Source organism: Mchenga conophoros, linkage group LG5 (genome assembly GCF_057382185.1).
Source record: "Mchenga conophoros isolate Kocher_MC1m ecotype Shallow Benthic linkage group LG5, M_conophoros_male_GT1.1, whole genome shotgun sequence".
In the NCBI taxonomy this organism is placed as follows: domain Eukaryota; kingdom Metazoa; phylum Chordata; class Actinopteri; order Cichliformes; family Cichlidae; genus Mchenga; species Mchenga conophoros.
This window is the reverse complement of record NC_140530.1, coordinates 40,872,998-40,898,257: the sequence shown is the minus strand read 5'-3', so window position 1 is coordinate 40,898,257 and position 25,260 is coordinate 40,872,998. Positions and strand designations below refer to the sequence as shown.

General features: G+C 39.9%; 1 protein-coding gene across 1 annotated transcript in view; it reads right to left on the bottom strand.

The window, feature by feature from the left end:
* LOC146575171 (RIPOR family member 3-like) overlaps positions 1 to 15,908 on the bottom strand; it is a 24,496-nt gene extending 8,588 nt beyond the window's left edge. The window contains exons 1-3 of the mRNA XM_085275698.1: positions 15,812 to 15,908; positions 13,382 to 13,576; positions 13,153 to 13,259 (exon numbers count right to left, since the gene is read on the bottom strand). Coding sequence (XP_085131824.1) covers positions 13,153 to 13,259; positions 13,382 to 13,576; positions 15,812 to 15,908 — 399 coding nt within the window. The remainder of the gene's footprint in view (positions 1 to 13,152; positions 13,260 to 13,381; positions 13,577 to 15,811) is intronic.
* Positions 15,909 to 25,260: the final 9,352 nt, after the last annotated feature.

Sequence of the window (25,260 nt, the reverse complement as noted above, 5' to 3'; positions counted from 1 at the left end):
CTTATATGATTTACTCATGAAAGTTTTTACTATTTCTTTTCCATATGGGAAGATTCATCCATTCGTTTTTGTCTGCTCTTACAGTTCCGGGTCATTGGGGGCGGAGCCTATGCCAGCTATGATAGGGTGAGAGTTTATCATAAAATATGTTTTTTTAATTACAGTTCTGTTGTTTTTACAAAACAAGCCCTATGAATGAAAACAAGTCCCATCCATTGGCCCCTTAATGCAGTGAGGTCAACCTGTACCCTTACCGGGAAAACAGCCTCAAAGTATAATATTTCCACCTCCACGTGTGACTGTGGAGGTAGATAGTATTCACTTAATCCAAACACTGCTGGTTGAGTTAATGCCAAAGAGTTTGATTTTGATTTCATGTGACCACAGAACTTTATCCCAAACCATCTCTGTATCATTTGCCTGTACATGTTCCCTATGCTTGCAAGCATAGGGGGCCTTGGGCGCCATTACCGGTGTAGTGTGTTACCAATGGTGACACACTACACACGAACAAGGCTCCTCCTGTGTAGTTTTGGGCTGATCCACAACCCCTTCTCATGATCATCCTCACCCCATGAGGCAAGATCTTGCATAGAGCTCCAGACTTAGAGCATTTGATGGTCATTTTATAGTTCTTCCATTTCCAAATATTCGCACCAACAGTTGTCACGTTCTCACTAAGCTCCTAAGCTGATGGCCTCGTAGCCTATTTAACCCTTGTATAGGTCTATAATTTTGTTTCTGACATCATTTGACTTTGGTTGTGCCCATGGTGATGGAGAGGTTGGACTGGAAGAAACTGATTCTGTGGACAGGTGTGCTTCATACACATGGTAAATGGACTGGTTCACACGCATTCATGCATTGGAGAGCAACTTGGAGTTAGTTTCTTGCCAAGGATATTTGGCATGTAGACTGGAGCAGACAGGTATCGAACCACCAACCTTCTGATTAGTAGGTGACCTGCTCCACCACCCAAGACTTCAGGAGGATCAGGAGGATCTGTAATTTAATGACTGATTAATTGCAATCTGTGTGCCATGTGGGCACAGACTGGATTCTTGCCCACTGGAGCCAGAATTCAAATACTTATTTCACTCAATTGCAGGCAAACAAATTCATAACTATTTACTTTTTGGGTTTTTTATTGTTTTTTTTTTTTATGAAAATACTTTGTCCTATCAGCGTTTTTTCATCTAGTACATCTGTTTTGACTCTAACCTGATAGTTTTTTTTTATTTTTTTAACGGATCAAAAAGGAAAAAAATCTCGCAGTTTACTACATGCAAAACTTTGCAGTCTTGTAGCCACTGTACTAGTGTTAACATCAGCATCCCAACATGTTCTGACTGTTACTCTAATGATTAGCAGTTTAAAGATTTTTGACTTGCAAAGTTACCATAAGGCAAAACATGCAGTAAGTACCATTGGAGTTTAGTGTATTAGCATCCCAGCATTTGCTAATTGGTAGAAAAGTGGATGTTCAGTGCTAAAGACTGTACTGGACCTGAGGTACAGTACAATGCAGAACAATACATGTTCAGAAACCAAAAAATATTGTCCTCATTAAGATAAAAAGTTAAAAAGACAACTTTTTAAGTTTAAAAAACTGATTAGTTTCAGGTAATCAAACAGGTCCCTGTACAATCTGAAAAGGAAGCATAATAAAGTCAGATATGGTGTAGGATTATCTTATCAGACTAGTGTCTGAACCAGTATAACATTTCTATCCAGCACATTATCAGTGATAATATCTTGATCAAATCAATGGCAGTGCAAGAACCCTTTTTCTACTTACAAGCGATGACTGGACAGTTTTCTTGTGTTGCTGCAGGGAGAATAAATCACTTTAAGGAGCACCAATTTTGTTGGTCCTTTCAATGAAATAAATTTAACATGATTTTGGCTAGTTCTTTGATAAAGGACTCACACGTGCACACAAAAAGCCCTTGTGTAAGCACTCACTCTCACATCCACACAAGAGAGTCCTCTAACCTCTATTACAGCTGGCACTATGGTGATTTGTTCCCGCCAAGGTCTATATTAGAACCGCAGGGCAGTGAAGAGGAATAACTGGTCCAGAATGGAAGCAGAGGCTCCAACAAGCACTTTTTTTAAAAGCAAGAAAATGCCTGAGCAAGGACTTTTGAAAATAGACTCTGAAGAATCAAGTATAACAATGAAATTAGAAAGAAATGGTCCAAAGTTGAGTTAGATCTATATTAGAATTATTTTATACGGACACTAGAGGTCATTTTTAAGGAAACCTTCTCCAAAATATTATAAAGTATTTTACACATCATAACTTAGAGTTGACCTGAAAAAGCACATTTCCTTTTTTACAAGTAGTAACAATCCCAAAACTTATTTTCAAAGTATATTTTCTTGTACCAGCTAATCCAAGCTCACTCTGATATTCTAACAGCTGTTACAGTTTTAAAATTTCATAACGCCAGATGACAAATTGTCTTGTTTTTAATGGATTATTGATAATCTACTGTGTGCACCCCTGGTTTGTCTAAAAATAAAAAAGGACCCAGTAAATAAGGATGTATAGAAAAAGACAGGTTGCATATGTTATCATTAAACAAAAAGCCTAACATCTGTGTTACTTTCTTTTCTTTAGTTAGTCCTCTATCACAGTAAAATGAATTATCTTTCAACATTTTGACAGAAATGTGGATAAAAAAGAATTATGGATACTTTTTGTTCTGATAAACTAGCGAAATATCACTACAAAAGTCTTCGTGTCCTTAAGGTGCTGTTGGAGAGAAAATTCTTGGTGGTAAACTGATTCTTGGGGGATTGTAAATGGCGATTAATAGATGTTAAAATATAATTAATTAATTTTGAAATGAATGCTTTCAATTATATGAAAAGAGACCACAAATCCCCAGAGCTGCAAACAGAATTTGGAACACTACTGAGAAAATATCCATGAGCATATCTTTGTACAGTGATGGACTATTTTCTACTCACAAAATCTCTCCCAATGAGAGGACATCATATTAGATTCAGTGCATGTTACATACATCTTTACAGCAACTCCTAATATTCATTACAGAAACATGTTCCATAGAAAATTCAGTTAGAGCCAGTGAACATCTTTACACTCAGTTACTTAGTGTAGATGCAACACTTCTGCAAGAACAGAGACAAAAAGCGTTGGATAATCTGAGCTTAGTCGATCCAATAATAGCATCAGATAATTTTCTAAGCTTTTCGCTATGTAGCTTGAGTTTATTAGCATTATGATACCAAACAAACGGATTGTAAATGTTACTGCTAAAATTCTGAGACATCAGTAGGTGGAGCACATGTTTATCTTCATGCGGTTTCATGAAAAGGGCTCTTTCGCGAGCATTTCAAATTTAAGAAATTCGAGTAAAACTAAATGAAAGCGGTGGCTGTGATATATTTTCTCTTAAGTGTTCACAAATTAAAGCATCAGAAGGGGGAGGTCATGAGGAGGGGAGGTGGGGTGGTTGTGCTGCTAGCTGTAGCCTTAATTTAAATTTATCAGATACGAGAGTGGCAATAAATCTCATCTAGCACTCAAATAAGAACATTTGCCAAATGTTATGGCCTTGACCACTGTCACCCACCCATCTGCTTAACCTCTTCTGTGTTTTCATGATATGTAGATCCTGCTGTGCAGTCCTTGAACCATGATTGGACCCAAGTGCCAATTAGTCTGCTTCCAGGATTCATTCGACCCTGATTGGAAAGGCAACCCATCCAGCTCACCAATCAGCAAACTCACCTTGTTGCTGACATCTAATTTAAGGGAAGCACTGATGTCATTCGGGCAGTGCTGTGATATAATGTGAGCAGCCTGCCTCTGAGTCTCCTGTAGTTCACTGTGTATTCGTCTTTACTGTGCAGATTCTGTTTGGTAGTAATTTGAAGTGAGTTAACACTATGCAGATGTAGTTCAAAGCTGTTTAACTGGTTGTTTTTCTAAAGAGTTTGTTTCATTGAATCATATTACTGCCAATTTATTCAGATTTCAGGACCCTTGTTTTTACTTTTGCAGTTTTGTCTCTTCTTTTTAGTAGCCATTACCATTTTATTGTTCTTCGCTTTACAGTGTTATGTTTCCTTTAGCCGAGCTAAGAAAGGACAAGGACTGAAACTTTTTCTATGAGGACAGAAAAAGTGCATGTTTTCTCAAAAATTATGAATTTTCAGATATCAATTGTTGTCCTCCCTTAAAAAGCTGCTTAAGTGTATACACAAGAGCTGTTTTATTTGCCAGAAAAAGGACATAGTGTAAAATATATTTTGCTGACACATTTAATGTATTTGTCTTCCAAAAATCTCTTTGGAAATATGATAATAACACAGAAAACACAACAAAATACAGCTGTAGTGAAAAAAAATATACAGATGTTGGACTAATTTAGTTTCTAATTCAAATTCAGTTTTATTTATATATATATCGCCAAATCATAACAACAGTCATGTCATTGTGCTTCATTGTGAGGTAGACACCCTACAATAATAAAGGGAAAACACCAAGCATCAGTAAGCAAGCACTTGGCAAAGGTGGAAAGGAAAAACCCCTTTTTAACAGGAAGAAACCTCTGACAAACCCGGCTCATTTGCTGTAACCAGTTAGGGGTAAGGAAGGGAAACAAGGGTATGGGAAATCAAGATTTCCACTCACTAAGATGCTTTAAAATAATAAATCTGTCATTAATTCCTTTTCTTTTTCTACAATATATTGAATTATTTGAGTGAGAGGTTTTATTTAGACCCAGAATGGGTCTAAGCACTGACTGTGGTGTCTGCAACATCTCGCAAAAATGATGTTCAAGCAACAAAAATAAAATCCAAGTTGCTATAACTCATAGCTAGTTTTTGACAGCACGGAAGATGGGCATAATGTCAGAAAACAGAGAGGTGAAGAGTCAGGTCACTGCACAGGAAGAAAGGACTGCCAAAAGAGGAAAAGGAGCGGGAAAAAATTATGACAGGTGAGAGCAGGAGGTGAAGGAGACAGCAGAAAATTAGAGGCAATGATGGCTGAAAAGAGGTGAGGGAAGACAATGAAACATGATGATAAAAGAGAAGAACGAAAGGAAGAAGAGTCCAAAAACAAATTGGACAAAGGGGGAAACTATGAAGTAGGAAAAGTTTTTTTTTTACTTAATATTTCTATTTAACTCATTAAAGGTTCTAGTAATCACAGCAGTTTACCAGGAGCCTGAGCAGGAAGTGGTGATTTTAACCTGTCATGAGAGACAATGGGAGGTGGCTGTCAAAGCTCGTCGGATCAACACATTCAAATTGCCTCTCGGTGGCTTCCTGTCATTACCACACAAAGCACGGCTGTTAACAGGCTGTGGCATTAAGAATGAAATCTCACTCTCATTCATTATGTAACGGTATGTTTGGAGAGGAATCGCAGAGGCTGTCTCGTCTGGCTTTGTCTCCACTTGAAACCCACGTCAACTTGACTTCCTGCTCTCAGGCTGTCACAATGCAGCCTGTCAAGACAGTCAGGCATCATTCAGACCTTCATTTCATTTCTGTACTCATCTTACGTATTTTTTTTTTCTACCTTTCCCTAATTCTTTGGCTTTCTTGTTATTTTTAGTCCTTGCTTGGATCCCTGCATCTCGTCCTAGTGTCTGAGTCCAGCCCCTATTTGGAACTATGTCAGTCTGAAATCTGAAGGGGTATTTAAAAGGAGATCAGTTATTTTAAGCACCCCCAGTGAGTTAGTTGCCAGTGTAAATGGTGTCTGGAAAGCACAAATTCTACAATAGGGTCCAGCATAGAAATCGATTTATTTCATCAATTATCTAGTATCACTGAAAGCAAGAACGCTTCAGAGTGCCAGATGGTTCTAGCTCGCTGTCAGCAAGTAATCCATTCATTTGCAGGCCTGCTACACCAAGAGAATGCTTTTTGCAATAGATATAAGCCGCAATATCTGATAGCTAGTCGCTCATGTTTTATTAGAACCTCATGAGTTGCTGCCTGCTTTAAAGGTCAGCTGCATTCACATCACATTTGCCTAACATACTGCTGAATGAGGAATCGGGCAGCTGTTTAAACTACATTTTATGCTACAATTCGCAGAATGCATGCAAATACAGAGCTGCTCTTGGCCAGATGCACTGATATGACAAAATCTTTTACATTTCTACACAACTAAGTTTCCATTTACACTTGGGATAATTTTAATCACTGGGTGAATTAAATGAAAAGATTTTTTATTTTGGGTGTGATTTTTACAAAGGTTGAACTGTGCAGGTGGATAACTTAGTAGTAGCAGGACACATTTTCAGTGAACCCATTGCTAGCAAATTCAGTATCAACACTATGCATCTGCACACGTAACAAATGCTTGACTTGATCTGAGCTTGTGCTTATGTCACACAGATTGAATATGAGTGCTGTTAGGTCTTTTGGAGTCCATTAAAACACAAAATAACAAACAAAAAATGTTTTTGTTTTTGAATGGATGTTGGTTTCTGTTTGGATCTACACAACCAGACAATACTGCCAGTAACACAACATAAGGAAGCAAGAAGGACACACAAAGGATGCGGAGTAAGAGCTGGTAAATGGCTGAAACAGGAAACCTTTGCCAATAATGCAACACATGCGCACAGTAGGGGGCTCTGTTCTGTGGTGGTTGGCATAGCTATTCGTTATTATAGTAAAGATGGTGGTGTGTGCTTTTTCTTTTATTTTCAATTAGAATTGCATTTGTTTTGTGCTTTGGATGCTGATCATGATGTGAAAATAAAGAAACCATAATGCTGTGCAGCTGAGTAGTACTAGCGTGAGCTGTAGGAAAAAACTTACCATCCTTTTTAAGCTTTTTTCCCTCTTTTTTATTTAATATTTAAAAAAAAATTTCACTCAGACTGAACTGGTGATCCGAGGTCCCCTTTACTGCCCAAATAATTACTCTTAGGCATTTCATTAATGTCTTTCAAGCAGTAACAATCGTCTCTAAAAGGACCTTGCCATTTCCTTGATTTCCATTTTGCTTTGTGTTCAATCTGAATAAGGCTTCAAAGAAATTCAAACTGTCTTCTACAAAGCAGTGAGCGACATTCGGCACAGAGAATTTGCCAACATTAGATCTTCGTCTCCTCGCAGCTCTTTCATTCCCATTGGTGTGAAAAGAGACGAGCTGCTGGTTTGTTAAAGAGGATGTCATATTGCATTATAATCTCCGGGTAAGAAATTCATCAAACCTTCCCCTGCCATGTGGCGCTGCTGACGTGCTTTTGTACCCCGTGGAGAAAAACACTGTGTTAAAGCAACAACTCGATCTCTGTTCCCGCATCAGACTAAAACACACCTAAGAACACACTCCCTGCTGCCATATTGCTCAGTATAACAAATGAACACCTGCAGCCTTTACCTCCCTCCCTCCAGCCCCTCCTCCTTGCCCTCCCTATAGAATAGACCTCCTTTCCTGGCAGTCCATTTTTTTTACTCTTGACTTTTCTGGGTCGTCTCTCTAGCTTAGAAGCACACCAGAGACCTCTCTGCTTTTTCTGTTCTTCTCCTCAGTTCTTCCGCTACTAATTCATATCTTTGGCATCTTTCTTTCAGTTATTTTCATAAAGAACACTACTGCACAGACTTTGCCTTATTTTGACTTGGAAATATTTTGCTCTTTTCCTTAATCTCTCCACTGCCTTCTCTTCATACACTTGGCCTCTGTGTGACTTCACAGCAGAACAGAAGAGGAAAACGAGTTGTTATTCAATGAAGGGGAGCAGGGGAAGGAGGAAAAGAAAAAAACAAGAGATGCAAGAAGGAAGAGAGCATGAAAGATTTAACTTCTTTTTAAAGCAAGAAGGGAAAAGGAGACCTATTGTGCTATTGTACTTTTTTTCAGTCTTACCTTCTTCGTCCCTCCTCATGCTCTTCTTTTCACCTTTACCACTTTTGTCCTATTCCTCCGTATCTATCGCCAGCTGATGTTTGACTGATATCCTCTTTCTTCATGTCATTTTTCCATCCTGCTTCTTTTCTTTACTCGCTCCACTTATGCTCATCATACATAAGTCCCAACTCCCTTCCTCTCAATTTCCCTTCATGTCATTCTGCTCACTCTCTCTCTCCTGATTTGCAGAAGGCTAATGTCCCAGATCCTCCTTTTAGAAGTGACATCTCGTCTAGCTGCTTTATGAAGCCATAATACCTGATGCACATTCGTACTTCACACACACACACACATTTAACACTTTCATTTCTAACTAAAAGGTAGTTCTTTTAATGTTTCTATAGGAAATCTGGATTCTGCAGTTTAAATAAATAGACACTAACACGTGTCCTCGCAGAGGAGCAGTCCAAGTGTAAACCTGTACATAATCCTGCTGTTGATCTTCAGATTTCATCCTAAATTAGCTAAGTAAGGGATAAAATCACCACTTTGGAAGATTTTCCTAATTTCCTTCTCCTTATGAGAACATTTTGTTCCCACAAGCAAAGAATTACTGCAGCACACACACTCACACAATGAAATATAAAGTCAATTAATCTCCCAGTACAGCAGCACCAGGAGCGCCTGTTCTGTTTCTATTAGAGTTTTTTTTTCTCTATCTGATTAATGGCAGGATTAGAGTGAACGAGAACAAGTCTGAGAGGAAAAAAAGTGTTCTCCCTAAAACACTTAAACATTATTGTTTTCATTTTCATTTTACATTCAAAGAAAAAGAGAACTTGTCTCTGCTGGTTGTATTTTTTGTACACAGCATTTTTTTTTTAAATCAGATAGACAAAAAAAATCTAGTTTTGGACTCTGGAAAATAAAACTGGACCGCATTCATATAGTATTGTCCTAGCCTTATTTACTACTTAAAGTACTTGCAGCTGTTAATTGGACAAGCAGGGCTAGTACAATGAAATTTGCAGGATCAATCAGGGGCTGAACAACACAACAGTGTAGAGAACACAATAACATGCAATTTCAAATAAGATAAAATGGCTCAACTTGGGGAATGGCAAAATACAATACAGTATCACACAATGTATTATAGAATAAGAAAAACATGCAATAGCACCAGACTAGTGACCTCATAGGTCGTCTATATAAAGTAGATCACTCAGAAACACCAGCCACAGCTATGGATATTTAGATGATGTTTACTTTATACAGATGATTTCTAAAAATCCACAAATGTAATTTAAATAATTTACTGACAATAAGACTAATATTTTTTACTTACAATTTAAGGACCTTACATTGATTTTTTTTTTACTGATTGTGTTTCTCTGTATCTTTCACACATTACCAGTGTGCGTCTCTGGGTTTTGGACCCTGTCCCGTGCTGATGGATAGGATGTTGTGTTATATGAGATCATATTTGCAACTGACACAAATTAAAGCTTGTTGGAAAATAAATAAATAAATAAGCTGAGACACATCACTCATCCAATAAAGTAAAGATATGAGGCTTTCCATTTCAATTCAACCATCTCACAAGTTCTTTAGGCTCAATTGTTCAGCTTTTTGCATGAAGCATTTTTCATGGAATAATATCGAGTGCTGCTATGAATGCCTTTACTTTTACTTTCCAGTGATGATACTTATCCCACTTATGGTAGACACTCAGGTGCAGTTTTGTAGGAAGATTTGACAAAAACATATCATAGAAGAGGCACAACAATTAGTTTCTGCATCCACTGAAGGGGGAATCAGCTCAGAATAAAATGCAGCAACGCATACTGAGAAGCTTTCATTAATTACATCGCTAAATTGGAGCATTTCTCACTATGTTATCACTCTCGTCACTTTCCTTTAAAAAGCACAGCTGAGTGCAACAAGAGGACATTCGGCAGCAAAGTGTGTAAAGTCAGAACCAGAAGGAGAAAATAAGAAAGTGGCATTTGCGCTTTACGGCATAAAGTTACTTCTGGAATAAACTCCATTACTGTGAGATTCACTGTTCCCTGGGACGTTGGTTCAAACAGATGATAGGGGAAAAAATGCATGCACTGATGACTGGCTTTCATATTTTACATTAATCAACTCAGCTGTCAGTCTGTCACCTAAATGGTGAAACCTGACACCTGAATTGCTAATAACACATGCATGGCCTACATAAGGCTGTGTGTCATCAGCTGGGGCATGTACTGTAAGCATGAATTCATTTATTGTTGTTTATTTTTTAACTATCAGGGAGTACATAAACTCTATTTACATGAATCACAGCTCATTTCCCACTTATTTGGTCAATTAAAAGGCTTACAATTAAGGATCAGTCGTCCTTTTTTTTTACCAACCTACAACTGTTCTGCTTTTCCCAATTATGTGGTGGCTGTTTCATTTTAACGGGGACCTATTATTATGGAGTTGAAAATAATCCTTATTTATCTTATACTGGGTTGTAGTGTGGCCCCTGAGTTGGTTTGCCAGTCTGGAGGTGCTTTAGCTCATTTCCTGTTAAGACCACTTTCTTTTAAAGCTGTTTTTTCTCCTGAGTGAGCAGAAAAAACTGTCTCAAACAGAACATTTAGAAAAGTGTGAATCCAGGGATTACTTGTACATACCCTGAGCTCAGTACTTAAACCTTCCCCATGTTTACACCACCATTTTATCAGTATATTGTATATGTCCGTCTTCTATTTGTTCAGCTACTCCTTTTAGGGGTTTGCACACCTTCCATTTCTCTCAGAATCCTCCTCTGTCACACCAACCCTCCAAATGTCCTTCTCAGTGGTTGTCCTATTCTCCTGCCTGGCAGCTCCATATTCAACATCCTTTGTGCAACATATCCACTATTTCTCCTCTGCACAGGTCCAAGTCAACGTGCCCTAGACTCGCCCCTCTAAAATATGCTCATTTCTAATCCTGTCCATTCTTATCAGTCACAAGAAAAATCTCCAGCTGTGCCTCCTGTCTTCCTGTTAGTGCCACCGTCTCCAAACTGTAAGTCATAGCAGGTCTCACTACCATCTTGTAAATTTCCCGGTTATTCCTGCTGCGATCCTTCTGGAACAAATCACTCCTGATACTCATCTCTACCCTCGTCACCCTGTCTACACTCTCTTTTTCACCTCTCTTGTGCACTGTCTACTGCTTTAGGTGGTGAACTCCAGGTATTTAAACGCAGTCACCCTTACTACCTGTTTTCCTTTCAGTTTCACTGCTACATCTGTCTCCCTCTCACTCATACACATATTCTGTCTTGCATTATTCACCTTTACTCCTCTTCTCTTGAGTGCATACCTCCACTTTTCCAGGCTCTCTTTCACCTTCTCCCTACTCTCACTGCAGATCACACTGTGATCCTAGTCCACAGAAACTCCTGCTTGACCTCATTTATCAACCTGTCCATCAACACTGCAAACACGAAGATGCTCAGAGCCAGTCCCAAATGTAATCCCACCCCTCCCTCCTCTGACCCATCTGTCACTCCTACTACACACACCTCACCACTGTCGCACTGTCCTCATGACCTGCTACAGCCTCACATACTTATCTGTAATTCCTGACTTCCTCATAAAATGCCACTCTTCCTCTCTCTTATGCTTTTTGTAGATCCACAAAGACACAGTGTAGCTCCATCTGACCTTCTGCATATTTCCCTATCAGCATTCTCAAAGCAAACATCATCATCGCTGCTCCTTCCTGGCATGAAGCCATGCTGCTGCCCACTGATTGTCACCTTAATCATGTGATGTAATTTTGAGGTTTCCATATTGTGTCACCTCTATTTGACAGTAAAAGGTAAATATTATATCTGTCATATGTAATACTTATTCAGAGCTCAATCTAATCCCAATATAATAAATTACATTTTTAATATTACACACAGGATAAACATTACTGACCAAATACAGAGTGCAAATATACTCCAAAACAAGGCAGCGGTGTGCTGTCAGTGACCAAGCTAAGCAAACAAACAAGCAGGACACAGGTCAATTTGCAGAAGTGTTAAGAAATACTTCCATGAATAAAATGGATGTGTTTTAGCTATAAAACACACTCAAGCCAAGCAATTTCTTCTCCTCATCTGACCGTCAAAACAAGTAGTTGTGATGGCTTCTAAAATCCTACAATTGCTTTTAGCAGTTCTTTTAAAGTAAATTTAAATCCAGCACATCAGTGAGATGTACCCTTGCAGATAGGGCTACTGTCTTGCCTTGCTTCTACTTTTTCACCTGTTCTTTCTTATTGTTGTTAGAACAGTACTCTCCTTCCTGTGCTGTCAGAGAAGCATATTTGAATTGAGCTGAAATGAAGCGAGAGAGAGAGGACAAATGAAACAAAGAGAGCAAGGGAAGGGGAAAAAGGAAGGGGAAGGGAAACAAGAAGTCAAGCGATTAAAAGGCAATTTAAGGTGGAAAGACAGAGCTAACCTGCAAACAGGATTTCAAAACTGCAGAGTGAAAATGGCTCAGGGAGGGAGTGAAGGCTTGAGAGAGCATGTGAGAGAGACAATGAGACAGAAAACGGGAGAGAGAGAATTAACCTGCAATCAGGCCTCTATTTAGCTGCAGTCAGCCACAATCAGCAGCCATATTAGCATTTAATTAGATGGAGAGCCACAAACCACGGCCTGTCGCTTCGCTCTGATTACCTCACACACTGCTTTCATGTTCCTATGTGTGCGCGCTTGTATCTTGAGGCTTACCTGCGTATTTGCTCATACAGCATACCTACGATCACAAATGCCTGTACATATAAATTTGTTTGTCTAGACATGGGAATACGTCTATTTGTCAATGCATGAGTGCTCATAGAAGAGCGTGCTTGTGCTGGTAAGAGACTGAGCTTTCCCGTGCAGTGCTTACACCATGAAATGACTGCTTGAGTATTAGTTTTGATTCATCCTGAATACCATTCTACATGTACAATGAGATTGTGGGTGCTCCACACCAACTGTGCCTGAATAAAATATAAAAAGTAGACAGCAGGAATAAATAACAAACAGGAGAAAGATAAACAATCAAGAGGAATATATACAAAAAAATAGGAGAAAGACAGACATTAGAGAACAAAAAATAGTTGCAAAGTTCTTAAAAGTAGTGCAAAGAAAAGTCTGAATAGAGTCCCTATGTCAGAGGCCTGAGTCATGGGGTTACTCATACCATGGCTCAGATTGGTGAGGTGGGTGGGATGTGGGGGGATAGTGTTTGTTAACAATCTGAATGCCCCAGGGGAAGAACCTGTTTGTGATCCTGGAGGTGTGGGACCTGATTGACCAGAGGGCAGCTGGTCAAACGGGTGGTGGGCGGGGTGTAAGGGTTCACCTGTGATTTTGGCACTGGTTTTCCTGACACACGAGGATTTGGCTATGGCCTCATGAGGTAGCAGAGGGCAGCCAATTATTTTTTTTGGGTGGTGTTAGTTACCCTCTGCGTAGCCTTCCTGTTCTCAGTTGTGGCCCCTGCATACCAAACACCCAGGCAGCAGGAGAGCACGCTCTCCACTGAGGAGGGAAGAAGGCCAGCAGCAGCTTCCGGTCCAGGTTATTCTTCCTCAGCACACGGAGGAAGTACAGCCACTGCTGGTCCTTCTCCAGGGTGTTGGTGTTGTGGGTCCAGGTGAAGTCAACAGAGATAACCACACTAATGTGTGTGTGTCTGTGTGCTCTTGAGCAGGCGCAGGTGTACACAATATTTCTAAAAACAGTCCTCTAAGCGCTGGTTTGGTTAGACACAGCTGCTGCATGTGTTGGTTTGAAAACTGCTATGATTTACTATGTAAATAATTATAACAGGTGGTCTCAGCCAATAATGGCTCATGTTCCAACTATTCCAATACTTCTAACTGTCTTTAAAATAAGAAAAATGCAGACTGCTGCCGTTTGGGCCTTTTATCTCTCCTGTATGATTTAGAAATGTCTGTGACACAAGAGCAGCATTTACACTTTTAAATTCACAGTTAAAATGTCCTTAAGGATGAACATTTTATACACATCTCTGTATATGGGCCAGCCTGTTATTTGATCTCACAGCTTTTAGATCTATGGCTATCTCTGCAATGTGTAGGTTTCCGCAAAAACAATAAAAAGCACTTCTGCATGTGTGTGGACAACATTAATAAGAGTTTGTCATAAAATGTAACTCTAAAAGTTATTGGTTTTAGAGTTACATTTTAACAAATAGACCAAGTCTTCAAAACAGAGTAACACATAAATAATTTAAGACTTGTTTTAATTTTGATCTTCTGTGTTTTAAGAATGATATGCACCAAACTTGTGTAGATTTTCAAAATCATTTGGCAATATATACTGTATGAACATATGGGATACATTTTAACATGACTTTTCTTAATAGTGTGGTAAAAACATGCATTATAACCAAACAAAGGTAATTTCATAAAGGTAATCAAGTCAATCAAACAGCCACAACAAGTGGATTGTAAGGAAGGTGTTTGTGTGTTTTTCACTGTTGTTTTCATGTTAACTGTGTGGAATTTGTTTTTTTTCAATTACAATGAAAAGTTTCTTATAAATTTTTTTATACATGAACATTGTGTTCCCCATTTACATTCTTTATACCAAAAATAAAAACCCTGGTGAAGCCAATTTACCAGGATTTTTATATATATATATATATCTCTTTAGATGGATTAAAAGCACTTTTGCCCTTTATGTCAATTCGTTTCCACATATGTTGTTAACCTTGATACGATGCGTGGTTTCCTTTGGAAAGACAGTCATAACACAGTTTATCCACCACAGCTCATTGTCCTCCAATGTTACTTAACAAACAAACAACAGGAAACAGAAAAAAATGCATACTCTGCCAAATAATCCAGTATGAATTGGGCTCTAGAAAAGATACTAGTAATGCAGTTTTCTAGGCAGGATTAATACGACAGTGAATCAGAGGTTACGTAGTTTGCAATAATACCAGTTCAGGAGCAAAATACATTACATCATCTAATGCATCCAGTTTGAGGAATTACTTTATCCTACCAGCAATCTCATCAATGAAAGTGGATATAAGTGTGCATAGGCTTTGCTGTCTTTCTCCCTCTGCATAGCTGCAATGACAATCTGAACAATGAGAACCTGACAATGAAACCACAGAGGCATGAACGTACAGTATATGTGGTATACAGCGCAGAGACAAACATATGCAACACATGATATACCACAGCGCCACGCTCAGTCATAGACACACAGACAGAGATGTAATGTCGATATCACTGGTAAAGATTTTCACTTCTTTTTATGCACTTAACATATCTGCTCTTCAAAGTGTTAGAATAGTAGAAAATGCACATTATCTACCCACAGTTCTGCTAAAAGTCCAACACAGTAATACCAGCTTACTCTCATACCTGACAGAATGCTTAAACTGACAATGACAACCAAAGCCACAAGAGTCTCTGCAGACATGACATATCCATATTTATAACTTTAGCGCCTCTAGTGGGGCAGATATAGACAGACAGTCTCAGAGCATGATTGCTTTTATTTTTAGTTGTTGTTCACTTTGTTTCAGTAAAATATTGATAGATAATAGTTCCTATTAAAGTAATATATTACTGTCTTTGTGGTTGTAGTGCTAGGCACTGCTCTCTTATGTGGTATTTTTAAATGACCTCCATCCACTATAAAAAAAATGACTGATAAAATATTGAATATTAAAAATTGAAAAAAAAAAAGGAAAAAACTACCTATTAGGTTTTAGATCAATGAACCCATGCTGAAAGGAGATTGTCCTTCAAGTTCTGGCAGGTTTTACATAACTCACTGCCTAACAGACACAAATAATGTATCTTGGAGGCCTGTGTTTTATGAATTAATCCATCAGTCATGTTGATGTCCTTTGCAGGTTTGCGCATATGTGTGTGTGTTTCATTACCACTTACCTCCATCATCCTCATCAAAGGAGTTCATGCAGGGGAAGTAGATAGCGAGGGCCTCAAAGGACGCTGACAGGCTGATGCGGCTCTGCGACCTCTCCATGTAGAGGCCCGTCGTCGGGCCCGGGTCGGCCGGCTTGGCCAAGCGCGGCTGGGCATTTTTCACGCGGAGTACGGCTCGCGGCGTCTTGGATGGTTGTCAGCTGCCCCCCACGGCAGATCCACTTCACTCCAAAAAGAACAGTCAAATGAGAGCCCCAAGGCACTCACACCGACTTGAATCGGTGCAGAAAGTTACTTGCACTGACTGGTGGCACAAGTTGACATGAAATAAAGTTTTTGCTGTTCGTCTTTCTCTGTATGTGAAATTAATGTCCTCTGGTGCAAAAACATGATAGAAATCTGAAATGTGGAAAGATATACGTCAAGGTTGCTCACTTTTGATCAGGTAAATAGTTTCAAAGAATAATTATGGATCTATCTGTGACCGTGTGCTCCAGGGTTAGGTCTCTCTTTTCCTGTCATCTCTCCTCTAGTTATTGGCTTCTGGTTTGTTGATCCTCATGTGCATTGTCCTTTTCATGTCTCTCATGTCATCAGAAGTCAAAATGAGAGTCAGGTGGAACTACTGACGGCACCCGATCTCACCTGCACCGTTAAAACGAGATCTTGCTCTTTGATTCACAGCAAAACTCCCTAAACTCTGCACTCTGCATGCCAGTCTAACATCCTCCTGTTTGTGCATTCAAAGCTCGAATTTCTTCCTTAGATCCCAGTGTAGAAAGGAAGATGTGGATGTGAGGAGACACTGATGGTGGAGGTGGTGCTGACGCCCAGCAACGTGTTGCTTTACGACTGAATCAAAGCTTTTGGTTCCTGTCGCTCAGCACTGTTAATTCCTTCCTCTTTGTACAGAGCAAAAGCATTTCTTTCAGACAGAGAAACTGACCACGAGATGCCAGGAGCTGTTCCCAGTCTGCTTCATTTCCAAGCCCAGAACATCAGTTGTAGCAGCAATTGCAAGTGAGGGCAATCTGTTGCTTCTGCTCTGCTTTCAACTGTATTACAATTGATGTTCTGCCGTAAATGTTCTTAATTGTTTTCTGTCAGCAGTTGTCGACTTCGTCCTCCTCCGTCAGTCCTGTGCCGCTCTGATGCCGTGCCGATGCTCCACTGACTGTCTGCTCCAGAGACGGGAGAGGACAGAGAGAGAGAGTAAAAGAGATGTGTGAGCGAAAGAGAGAGAGAGACTGCACTGTTAAACAGCTTGTGTCTGACTGGACTCATTCACTGGCAAGCTGCATGGAGAGGGAGATGGAGCGGGGGGAATTGGAGGGGGAGGGAGGATGGATGAGAGGGGAAAGCAGAAACGGGGGGGAGAGACAGAGAGCAAGAAGGCAGGAAAAAGGCGGTGGGAGAGGGACAGAGTGCAGACTGTTGCCTGCAGCCCAACCAATCAAAATGTGGATGAGGGAATATGGGTGTGGCTTGGGGATTGTCGAGGAGATGTAGGGCAGTACAAGTGCACATCGTCTCTCACTCGTTCTCCTTATGTTTCAGTAACCATTAACCTTTTTTTTTGAGAAAATATCACAAATGCATAAAAGAAGCCAGCAGTCACTTTTACAATGGTAAAAAAAATACATCTTTCTTTAATTTCCATACTGAAAGATGAAGCTGAGGTATGATATTATTTAGGATCTCAACCCTCCTAAAGTAATCCACAAAAACACAACTTCAAAATGGGTCAGTGGTTGTACTTTTATTTTCCCTTAGTGTTTTCATATCCGGAGAAACCCTTAGGCATTTCTATCTAACCAGCTGGACACACTAATAAGATTTAATTAAGCTTAATATGGATGTTGCTTTCAATCTATTGATCAAAAACATAATTTAGAAAAAAAATTATAAATATAATGTTTAATGTGCACTGTGGTCAAAAAAAATAAGATGCAACTATGAAAACTGCTGTTTTATGGTATTTCTTGGAAATTAATTTGATGTTAAAGAAGTTGTAAACTGTTGCACATAAAATAGTCACAAAAACGCAAATGACTGCCCTGCTTTTTATTTACACTCAGCACAACTGAGTAAGAGTAAGAGTTTTTTTGATATTGTGTAACCAAGTAGGCTATATTATCTAAACCTAGCCATGCAGTTTTCATTAGTTACTGTGACTAACTTGTCATGAAGAAGTTGACTATGCAACACTTTAAACCTCTGGGGATCACTTTCAATCACACGACAATTGCATAGGTCAACTATTGGGAGGCAACCTGTCTCCAAAAAAAAATCGCGATTCAGGACTCACAGCAATCACTCTCACCCAAGGTTTGGCTATAATTGCTAATGCTAATAATTGCTGATTTATAAACACAGACAGATTCCCAGATTTGCATCAGAAGGCAACAGCTTGCAGTCTTCACTGATTTATCAGTTATTAGCTTATTATCACAAATGGATTGCAGGATTGAATTGATGAGCAACTTGACTCCATTCGATCACAAACAGGCCACACTGAGAGGAAACTGATTCCATCTTATAGCCGTTTTACTGCATCTCGAGACACCAAAGTTGTTTTGAACACAACAACTTACTATGTCTTATTTCAAAGACAATGCCAATGAGCTGCACTGCAATAGTCACAAAAATGTGGTCATAGTGCAGTCTCAGTCTCTAACCACTGTTTTGCCCGAGTGTGACTGTACCATATATGCCGGACCCTAAACATATAATTTTTTATAACCTCAACTGAACCACATAGTTTTATTACCGAAACCTAATCAAACAGGTTGGGTTTTGTTTTGGGGTTTTTTGATACAGGTGCCCAAACCTAAACGTGTAGCAGTGGCGTTTTCATAAAGTAAGCCAGACAGATCATAGAACAGATGGGTATTCTGTATTTTGACAGTTTCCTGGATGTTGATGAACTCTGTCTGGATATCTTCACCATTCTGCAATGCTTCCTGGCTCGAGAATTGTTGAAAATGACTATAGTGATAATAAAAACAATATATTTACCGTTTCATGACAAGGACTCAAAAGAAAGGAACTGTTTAAGAGCTGTAAAAGAAGCAAAACCACACTAAACACCTCAGTACTGTGTATTAATAGCCTCCTTTGGGCGACTGTTATTATTTTGCAGAAAAATGTTTCCTGTCACTATTATGTGGATCAGTATGACTGCTGCAGATTGTAAAAGCTAAGCTAACTTTAAAAACATTAGAATCATATTCTGTAATATTTGTTTGTATGACAGGTTTGTAGTTTTTCCAGAAGGACTTCGTACAGCTAAAAAACAAAAAAGAAAATAATAACAACAACAAAAAAAAACTATTCCGAAATACATGAAGGTCCACACACAGCACAGCATGTTCTATGTGCTTTGGACAAATTTAAAAGGGAACTTTGCACAAACTAAATGTATGGAGAAACTACAAGAATGTATCATGCACTGGCAAAAGTATGCAACTATGTACTTTCTGGGCATATACATACTTTTTTTAAATTTCAGAATGGGTTATTGTTTCTATGCTTCTAATAGGCTAATGTTAATATAAGATTGGAGTAATATCTCTGCAAGTTGGTCTTGACAGTGCTTAATTAAATTCTATTTCCCTTCTTGCATTTTCATGTGTATACGACTGGAAAATCCCAGTTCCAAAAAACACATGCACACCTGTGTATGTGTGATGTGCTATTTTTTATTTTGAAATTACAACTGTTAACAGTTAACTGAGTTATCTATAGGGACTGAAAATAATTATCAAAATTTAATGCTGTTTTTTACATTTTTTCTGTAGAGATCTCTAGACAGTGCTTTCACAAGCTTCCTTATTGTGGCTATCCTGTTAGCATAGATTTCATTGCTGTTGTCCTCCACATTTTATTTATTACATTAGTTTGCCAATATGTCAATAAGACATGCAATCTGTCCAGCTGAAGTCACCTGAAGAATCAATTGCACTGACAATAAATGTTTAATGTGAACAATTTAAATATTGTTTTTTTTCTCCACATGTAAATTAAAATTGGACAGGCTACAATTGACAGACATGTCTAAAACACTAATGAAATGAGCCCTTTCGGAGCTTGTAGAGTTTTTAAACGAATCCATTCAAAGGAGACAGGGACAAAAACCAATCTAAAGATATTGGATACTAAAGTGCAACCTATGGGAGGGAAAAATACATTGCACTTAATGATGCTACAAATAAAGAGTTTATTGTGGAAAAACAGCAACAAGAATGTTTTTCACGTAGCATGAAGTAAAAAGACAGCATGAAGCTCCAATATAAAGGTGAGCATTCACATCTGCCAGGCGAAAATTGAAATGGACAGGTCAGTCGATATCAACCAGATCCAAACCCCTTGTATGGGCTTTCTTTTTTTAAATCTTTTTTTTTATTTTTGTTCCTCTCGCTGTGTTTTCTTCCTGCTTTTGTCCTTGTTTTATTCCTCCTTCTTTTTCATCTGTCCCTTCACTCTGCCCGTCTTTGTCTCCATACTGTGCACCTTTTCCCTCTTCCTGTGCAGCAGAAAGACAAAGGAAGGAGGCAATAGGATGTGAAATCCATGTTGCTTCACAGAGCTCCATTCATCTCTGTGCTCCTATAGTTAAAAGCCATAGGGGACACACACCCATAATGAAAACAAACAACACACTGCAGTGACTGAGTCACACAAGTACACAACTCCACAAAGGCAAAATGTGGTGAGTCATCTTTTTTATGTGTAGAAACATAAAAAACTGAAACGATACACAGATGTGCACACAAACACGAATACAGTACATACACACATGCAGCCAGTGGCTGGCAGAAATGATCAAGTTGTTTATGCAAAAGACACCAGAGTTCATTCCACAATGTCAGTCAGACAAATGACTGGTCAGAGAACAAGGGTCACTAATTTATTACACCACATTCATGAAAATGTCAGAAGTGGCAACTCTGATCCGAACAGCTCCTGTAAACACACTGATTAAAGGAAAAACACCTACTTTCTGGAGAGTAAACTATTTGCTAAAAGTGAATTTCATGCAGTCGGTAAATCTTGGCCGAGTAGATAAACAAACATTACAGTGTCCCGAGTCAACTTATATGTTTTTAGTAAATGTTTGTAGGTCTTTCCAAATAAGGATGATGATTCTTCGCTCATTTTTTTGTACTTTAATCAAATTATATTCTTTGATATATACTTTGATATACTCTTCTTATTCTTCATTGACCTTATTCTTTTGCCAGTGTTTTCTCTAAACATCTATTTCTCAATTTATGATTTCAATAGCAAATAGGCATGCTTCATTTTTCGTATTTATGATCCATCTTTATATCTTTTCAATTCATTCATTCTGTATGGCAAACCTTGGTAAATTACATTTCTGTGATTCATTTAAATACCATCCTCCCTTTTTTTTTTTTCAGGGAAATTCCTGCAAATACAAATGTAACAAGGCCAGCTCCAAAAAAATAAAACATCTGCCCACACTTTTTAGCCTTTTCACAGAGCTGAAAGTGTGCCTCTTTATTAAATCCTGACCATTGTTTTTATAAGTCAACAAACAAACAAACGGTTTTGCACTGGTGCAGGCTGTGGAGGCTGGCCTGGAGTAGGGAAAGAATAGATTTGACTGAAGTCCTGAAACTGTCATGTGGCTATCTGAAGATAGTATGTTGTATTACTTAATTGGATATCATAAAGCATAAACAATCTGTCATGGTCCAGGTGAGTTGGCTGTAGTTCACGCCTTTGGGCGGAGCATTGTCATTGCATCTGCTTGCTCACCTGGCAGTGATCAAGAGCTGTCAACAGACAGTATTTAGGACCAGCGTCCTCATCCAATACCTAATCTCTGTTAGTAACAGGTCTCTCTTTGTGCCTTACTTTTCATCCCTACAATTACTTACCTCTTCTTCCTTGTGCCCTCAGTAGTTCCTGGATTCCATCATGCCCACCACCAACAGCTTGCACCTCTAACTGGACGCTGGCCACCTCTGCTTCCGGTTCTCTGGATCTCACGTCACCTGCCTGCCTTCACTGCTCTGGATCACTGGACACTCACCCGGCCAACAGTATTTTTCCCCCGAAGCTCCCCTCCACTCCGCCTGCCAAGTAAGAGATCAGTTTGAGAATTGCCACTACCTCGTTAGCCTTCTCCCTGCCATGCCTTTAATAATATCTCCTCTCCCTCTGTTCACAGTGCCGCCCGTTCGAGACCTCCATTCTTAAGTAGATTCCCCTTGAGCCTTAGTTGAGCCCTCCATGTCGAGGCACCTTTCCTTGTATCATTGTTTCCTTGTATCATTGAGAACTGTACCCGGCCACCTGTGACTGAATCTGCTCATGAGTCTGCGTCCACACTCTGGTCTCCGGGCCCCAGTGTGACACAATCTACTGATTCTGAGGGGATCCAGTGGGAGGCACTCTTTGATTTTTAGCTGCTGATGTCATAATACTGTTGGTCAGTTTGTGTGAACTTATTTTCACATTAGGAAAAGCTGGCATGTGCAGTTTTGCATTGTAACTCTCTCCAAATTCAACTTGTTTATTTTAACTTAAATTTAACTTTGTTTATTTAGCCAAGACATGCCAGAAAAATAGAGAGTCAAATTACTGTGGTAAGTGATCATAAACAACCTCACCAACCCTGTATTAAACTTTTTTTTTCACTGCATTTTTTCAGGTCTTTATTCATGTTTTCATTCTCATCAGTCACTTCTCACTTTATAAAGGCCTCTTTACTGTAAGATGTCTCTGTCCTTGTGTGCTCTGCTGAGTGTATTGTGTCCAGTGAAGTGCACTGGTATCATGTTGACAAGCACTCGGCAGCTCGCTGTGAGCATGCTGTCCAAGCACGCCTTATCACAGGAGCATTGACCTTTTACTACGAGTACCTGCCTCAGCGTCTGTGCCCGCCTTTTTCATGTCAGTGCCTGTCTCTCTGCCTTCCTGCCTTTTCCCTCCATCTGCTCCTCTGTCAGACCCTCTGCCTTCCTTTCTGCATTTCTATTTGTTTGCAGCTATCATCAGCTGTGTTTACTTGTATCACTTTGAGTTAAGATGTATATACATGCAAATAGCTTTACTATTCTTAGTATTATTATGTTTTTTTTAAATATCACTATCTTGTCTAAAACAGATTATCAAATTATCTGAGAAGACCAAGTTAAAGAAACATTTATAAAAAGAATGACTCAATTTGATTTCAGCTGCACTTTGCTATAATGAAATAATCAAAGATCAGGCTACATCCAGACATATTTTATTCTGGGGGATTTTTGGCTTTTCTATGAGTTTTTGCCTTCCGTCCACACACAAACAGCATTTTGGATCACTGAAAACTGAGTTTTAAAATTTAACTTCTGCCAGGGTGAAGATTTAACTGCATTTAGTCTCACAACATCAAAGGTATGGGCAGTTATGGTACATGAACTGATTCATATACAGAGCATTTCTAGCCTGTTTCAGTACTCAGGGTGGTTTAAGGCGTCATCTCTATCTGTTGCTTTGGCATGCTCTTGTGAACGAGATCATCCATCCATCCATTTTCCTCCGCTTTGTCCGGGGCCGGGTCGCGGGGGCAGCAGCCTAAGCAAAGAGGCCCAGACCTCCCTCTCCCCAGCCACCTCCTCCAGCTTATCCGGGGGAATACCAAGGCGTTCCCAGGCCAGCCGAGAGATATAATCTCTCCAGCGTGTCCTGGGTCTGCCCCGGGGCCTCCTCCCGGTGGGACATGCCTGGAACACCTCACCCAGGAGGCGCCCAGGGGGCATCCTTGTCAGATGCCCGAACCACCTCAGCTGGCTCCTTTCGATGTGGAGCAGCAGCTGCTCTACTCTGAGCCCCTCCCGGATGGCCGAACTTCTCACCCTATCTCTAAGGGAGAGGCCAGCCACCCTTCGGAGGAAGCTCATTTCTGCCGCTTGTATCCGCGATCTCGTTCTTTCGGTCACTACCCACAGCTCGTGGCCATAGGTGAGGGTAGGGACGTAGATCGACCGGTAAATTGAGAGCTTCGCTTTTACACTCAGCTCCCTCTTCACCACGACGGACCGGTGCAGCGTCCGCATTACTGCAGCTGCAGCCCCAATCCATCTGTCGATCTCCGGCTCCCTTCTCCCATCACTCGCGAACAAGACCCCGAGATACTTGAACTCCTCCACTTGGGGCAGGAACTCATCCCCGACCCGGAGTGGGCACTCCACCCTTTTTTCCGGCTGAGAACCATGTCCTCAGATTTGGAGGTGCTGATCCTCATTCCCGCTGCTTCACACTCGGCTGCGAACCGTTCCAGTGCGAGCTGGAGGCCCTCACCCGATGAAGCCAACAGAACCACATCATCTGCAAAAATCAGAGATGAGATTCTGAGGCCACCAAAGCAAAAGCCCTCTGCCACTTGGCTGCGCCTAGAAATTCTGTCCATAAAAATTATGAACAGAACCGGAGACAAAGGGCAGCCCTGGCGGAGCCCATCACCCACCGGGAACGAGTCCGACTTATTGCCGGCAATGCGAACCAAGCTCTTGCAACGGTTGTATAGGGATCGAATGGCCCGTAGCAATGGGCCAGACACCCCATATTCCCGCAACACCTCCCACAGGACACCCCGAGGGACACGGTCGAATGCCTTCTCTAAGTCCCAAATGTCCAAATGAATGAGATCATTGTTTGCATTTTCATATAGATTCAGATCATTTTCAAAAACTAACTTGGAAAATCCCAGTTTTAAAAATTACCATTGTATGTGTGGATGTAACCATTTTTTGTCAAATAATAAAATTGTAAAATGTATTATTTAAAAAAAAAAACGTGTTAATATCTTGGAACTAGAGAAGCGCACAGTCAAAGACCATGTCCTGAGCAAAAAATCCAAAACCTGGTTTGTTGTTAATAAATTTATCCACACTTCCCTTCTGTCAGAAATATTCTCTGTCCACCTTTGATACATATATACAACATAAACATTAGAATTTTTCATTTCTTTTCCATAGGCACCAGTACTGGTCAGATTTCTCAATTTCTACTCTGGTTAAGAAAGAACATACAAAAGTACTAAAGATACCATGGGCCAATGAAAAGACTTCATAATCCACCCTGACTGAACCTTGACCTGGACAATGTGATCTTATTAGGGCATGAAGGTCACATCCATCCCCACTGCTTGGCTGCATGCCCGACCCAACCAGGACGTTGCCAAGGCAACTGCGAGTTGCAGCAACCACGTCAGGATCAGCTGACAGTGATGTGAGATGACAAGACCACCCTGAGAGGAAGAGAGACTGAATGAAAAAGGGAAAATCTTTAAACAAAAAATTGAGCAGATGATGACAATACCTATCGGCGTATATTCATAATGTCATGCTGCAAGATGAGAGAAAAGCTGATGGGAAAAGATGGAACTGGAGGGAGAGAGAGACAGGAGACGAGAGATGAAAAATCACAGGAAGGGTCTT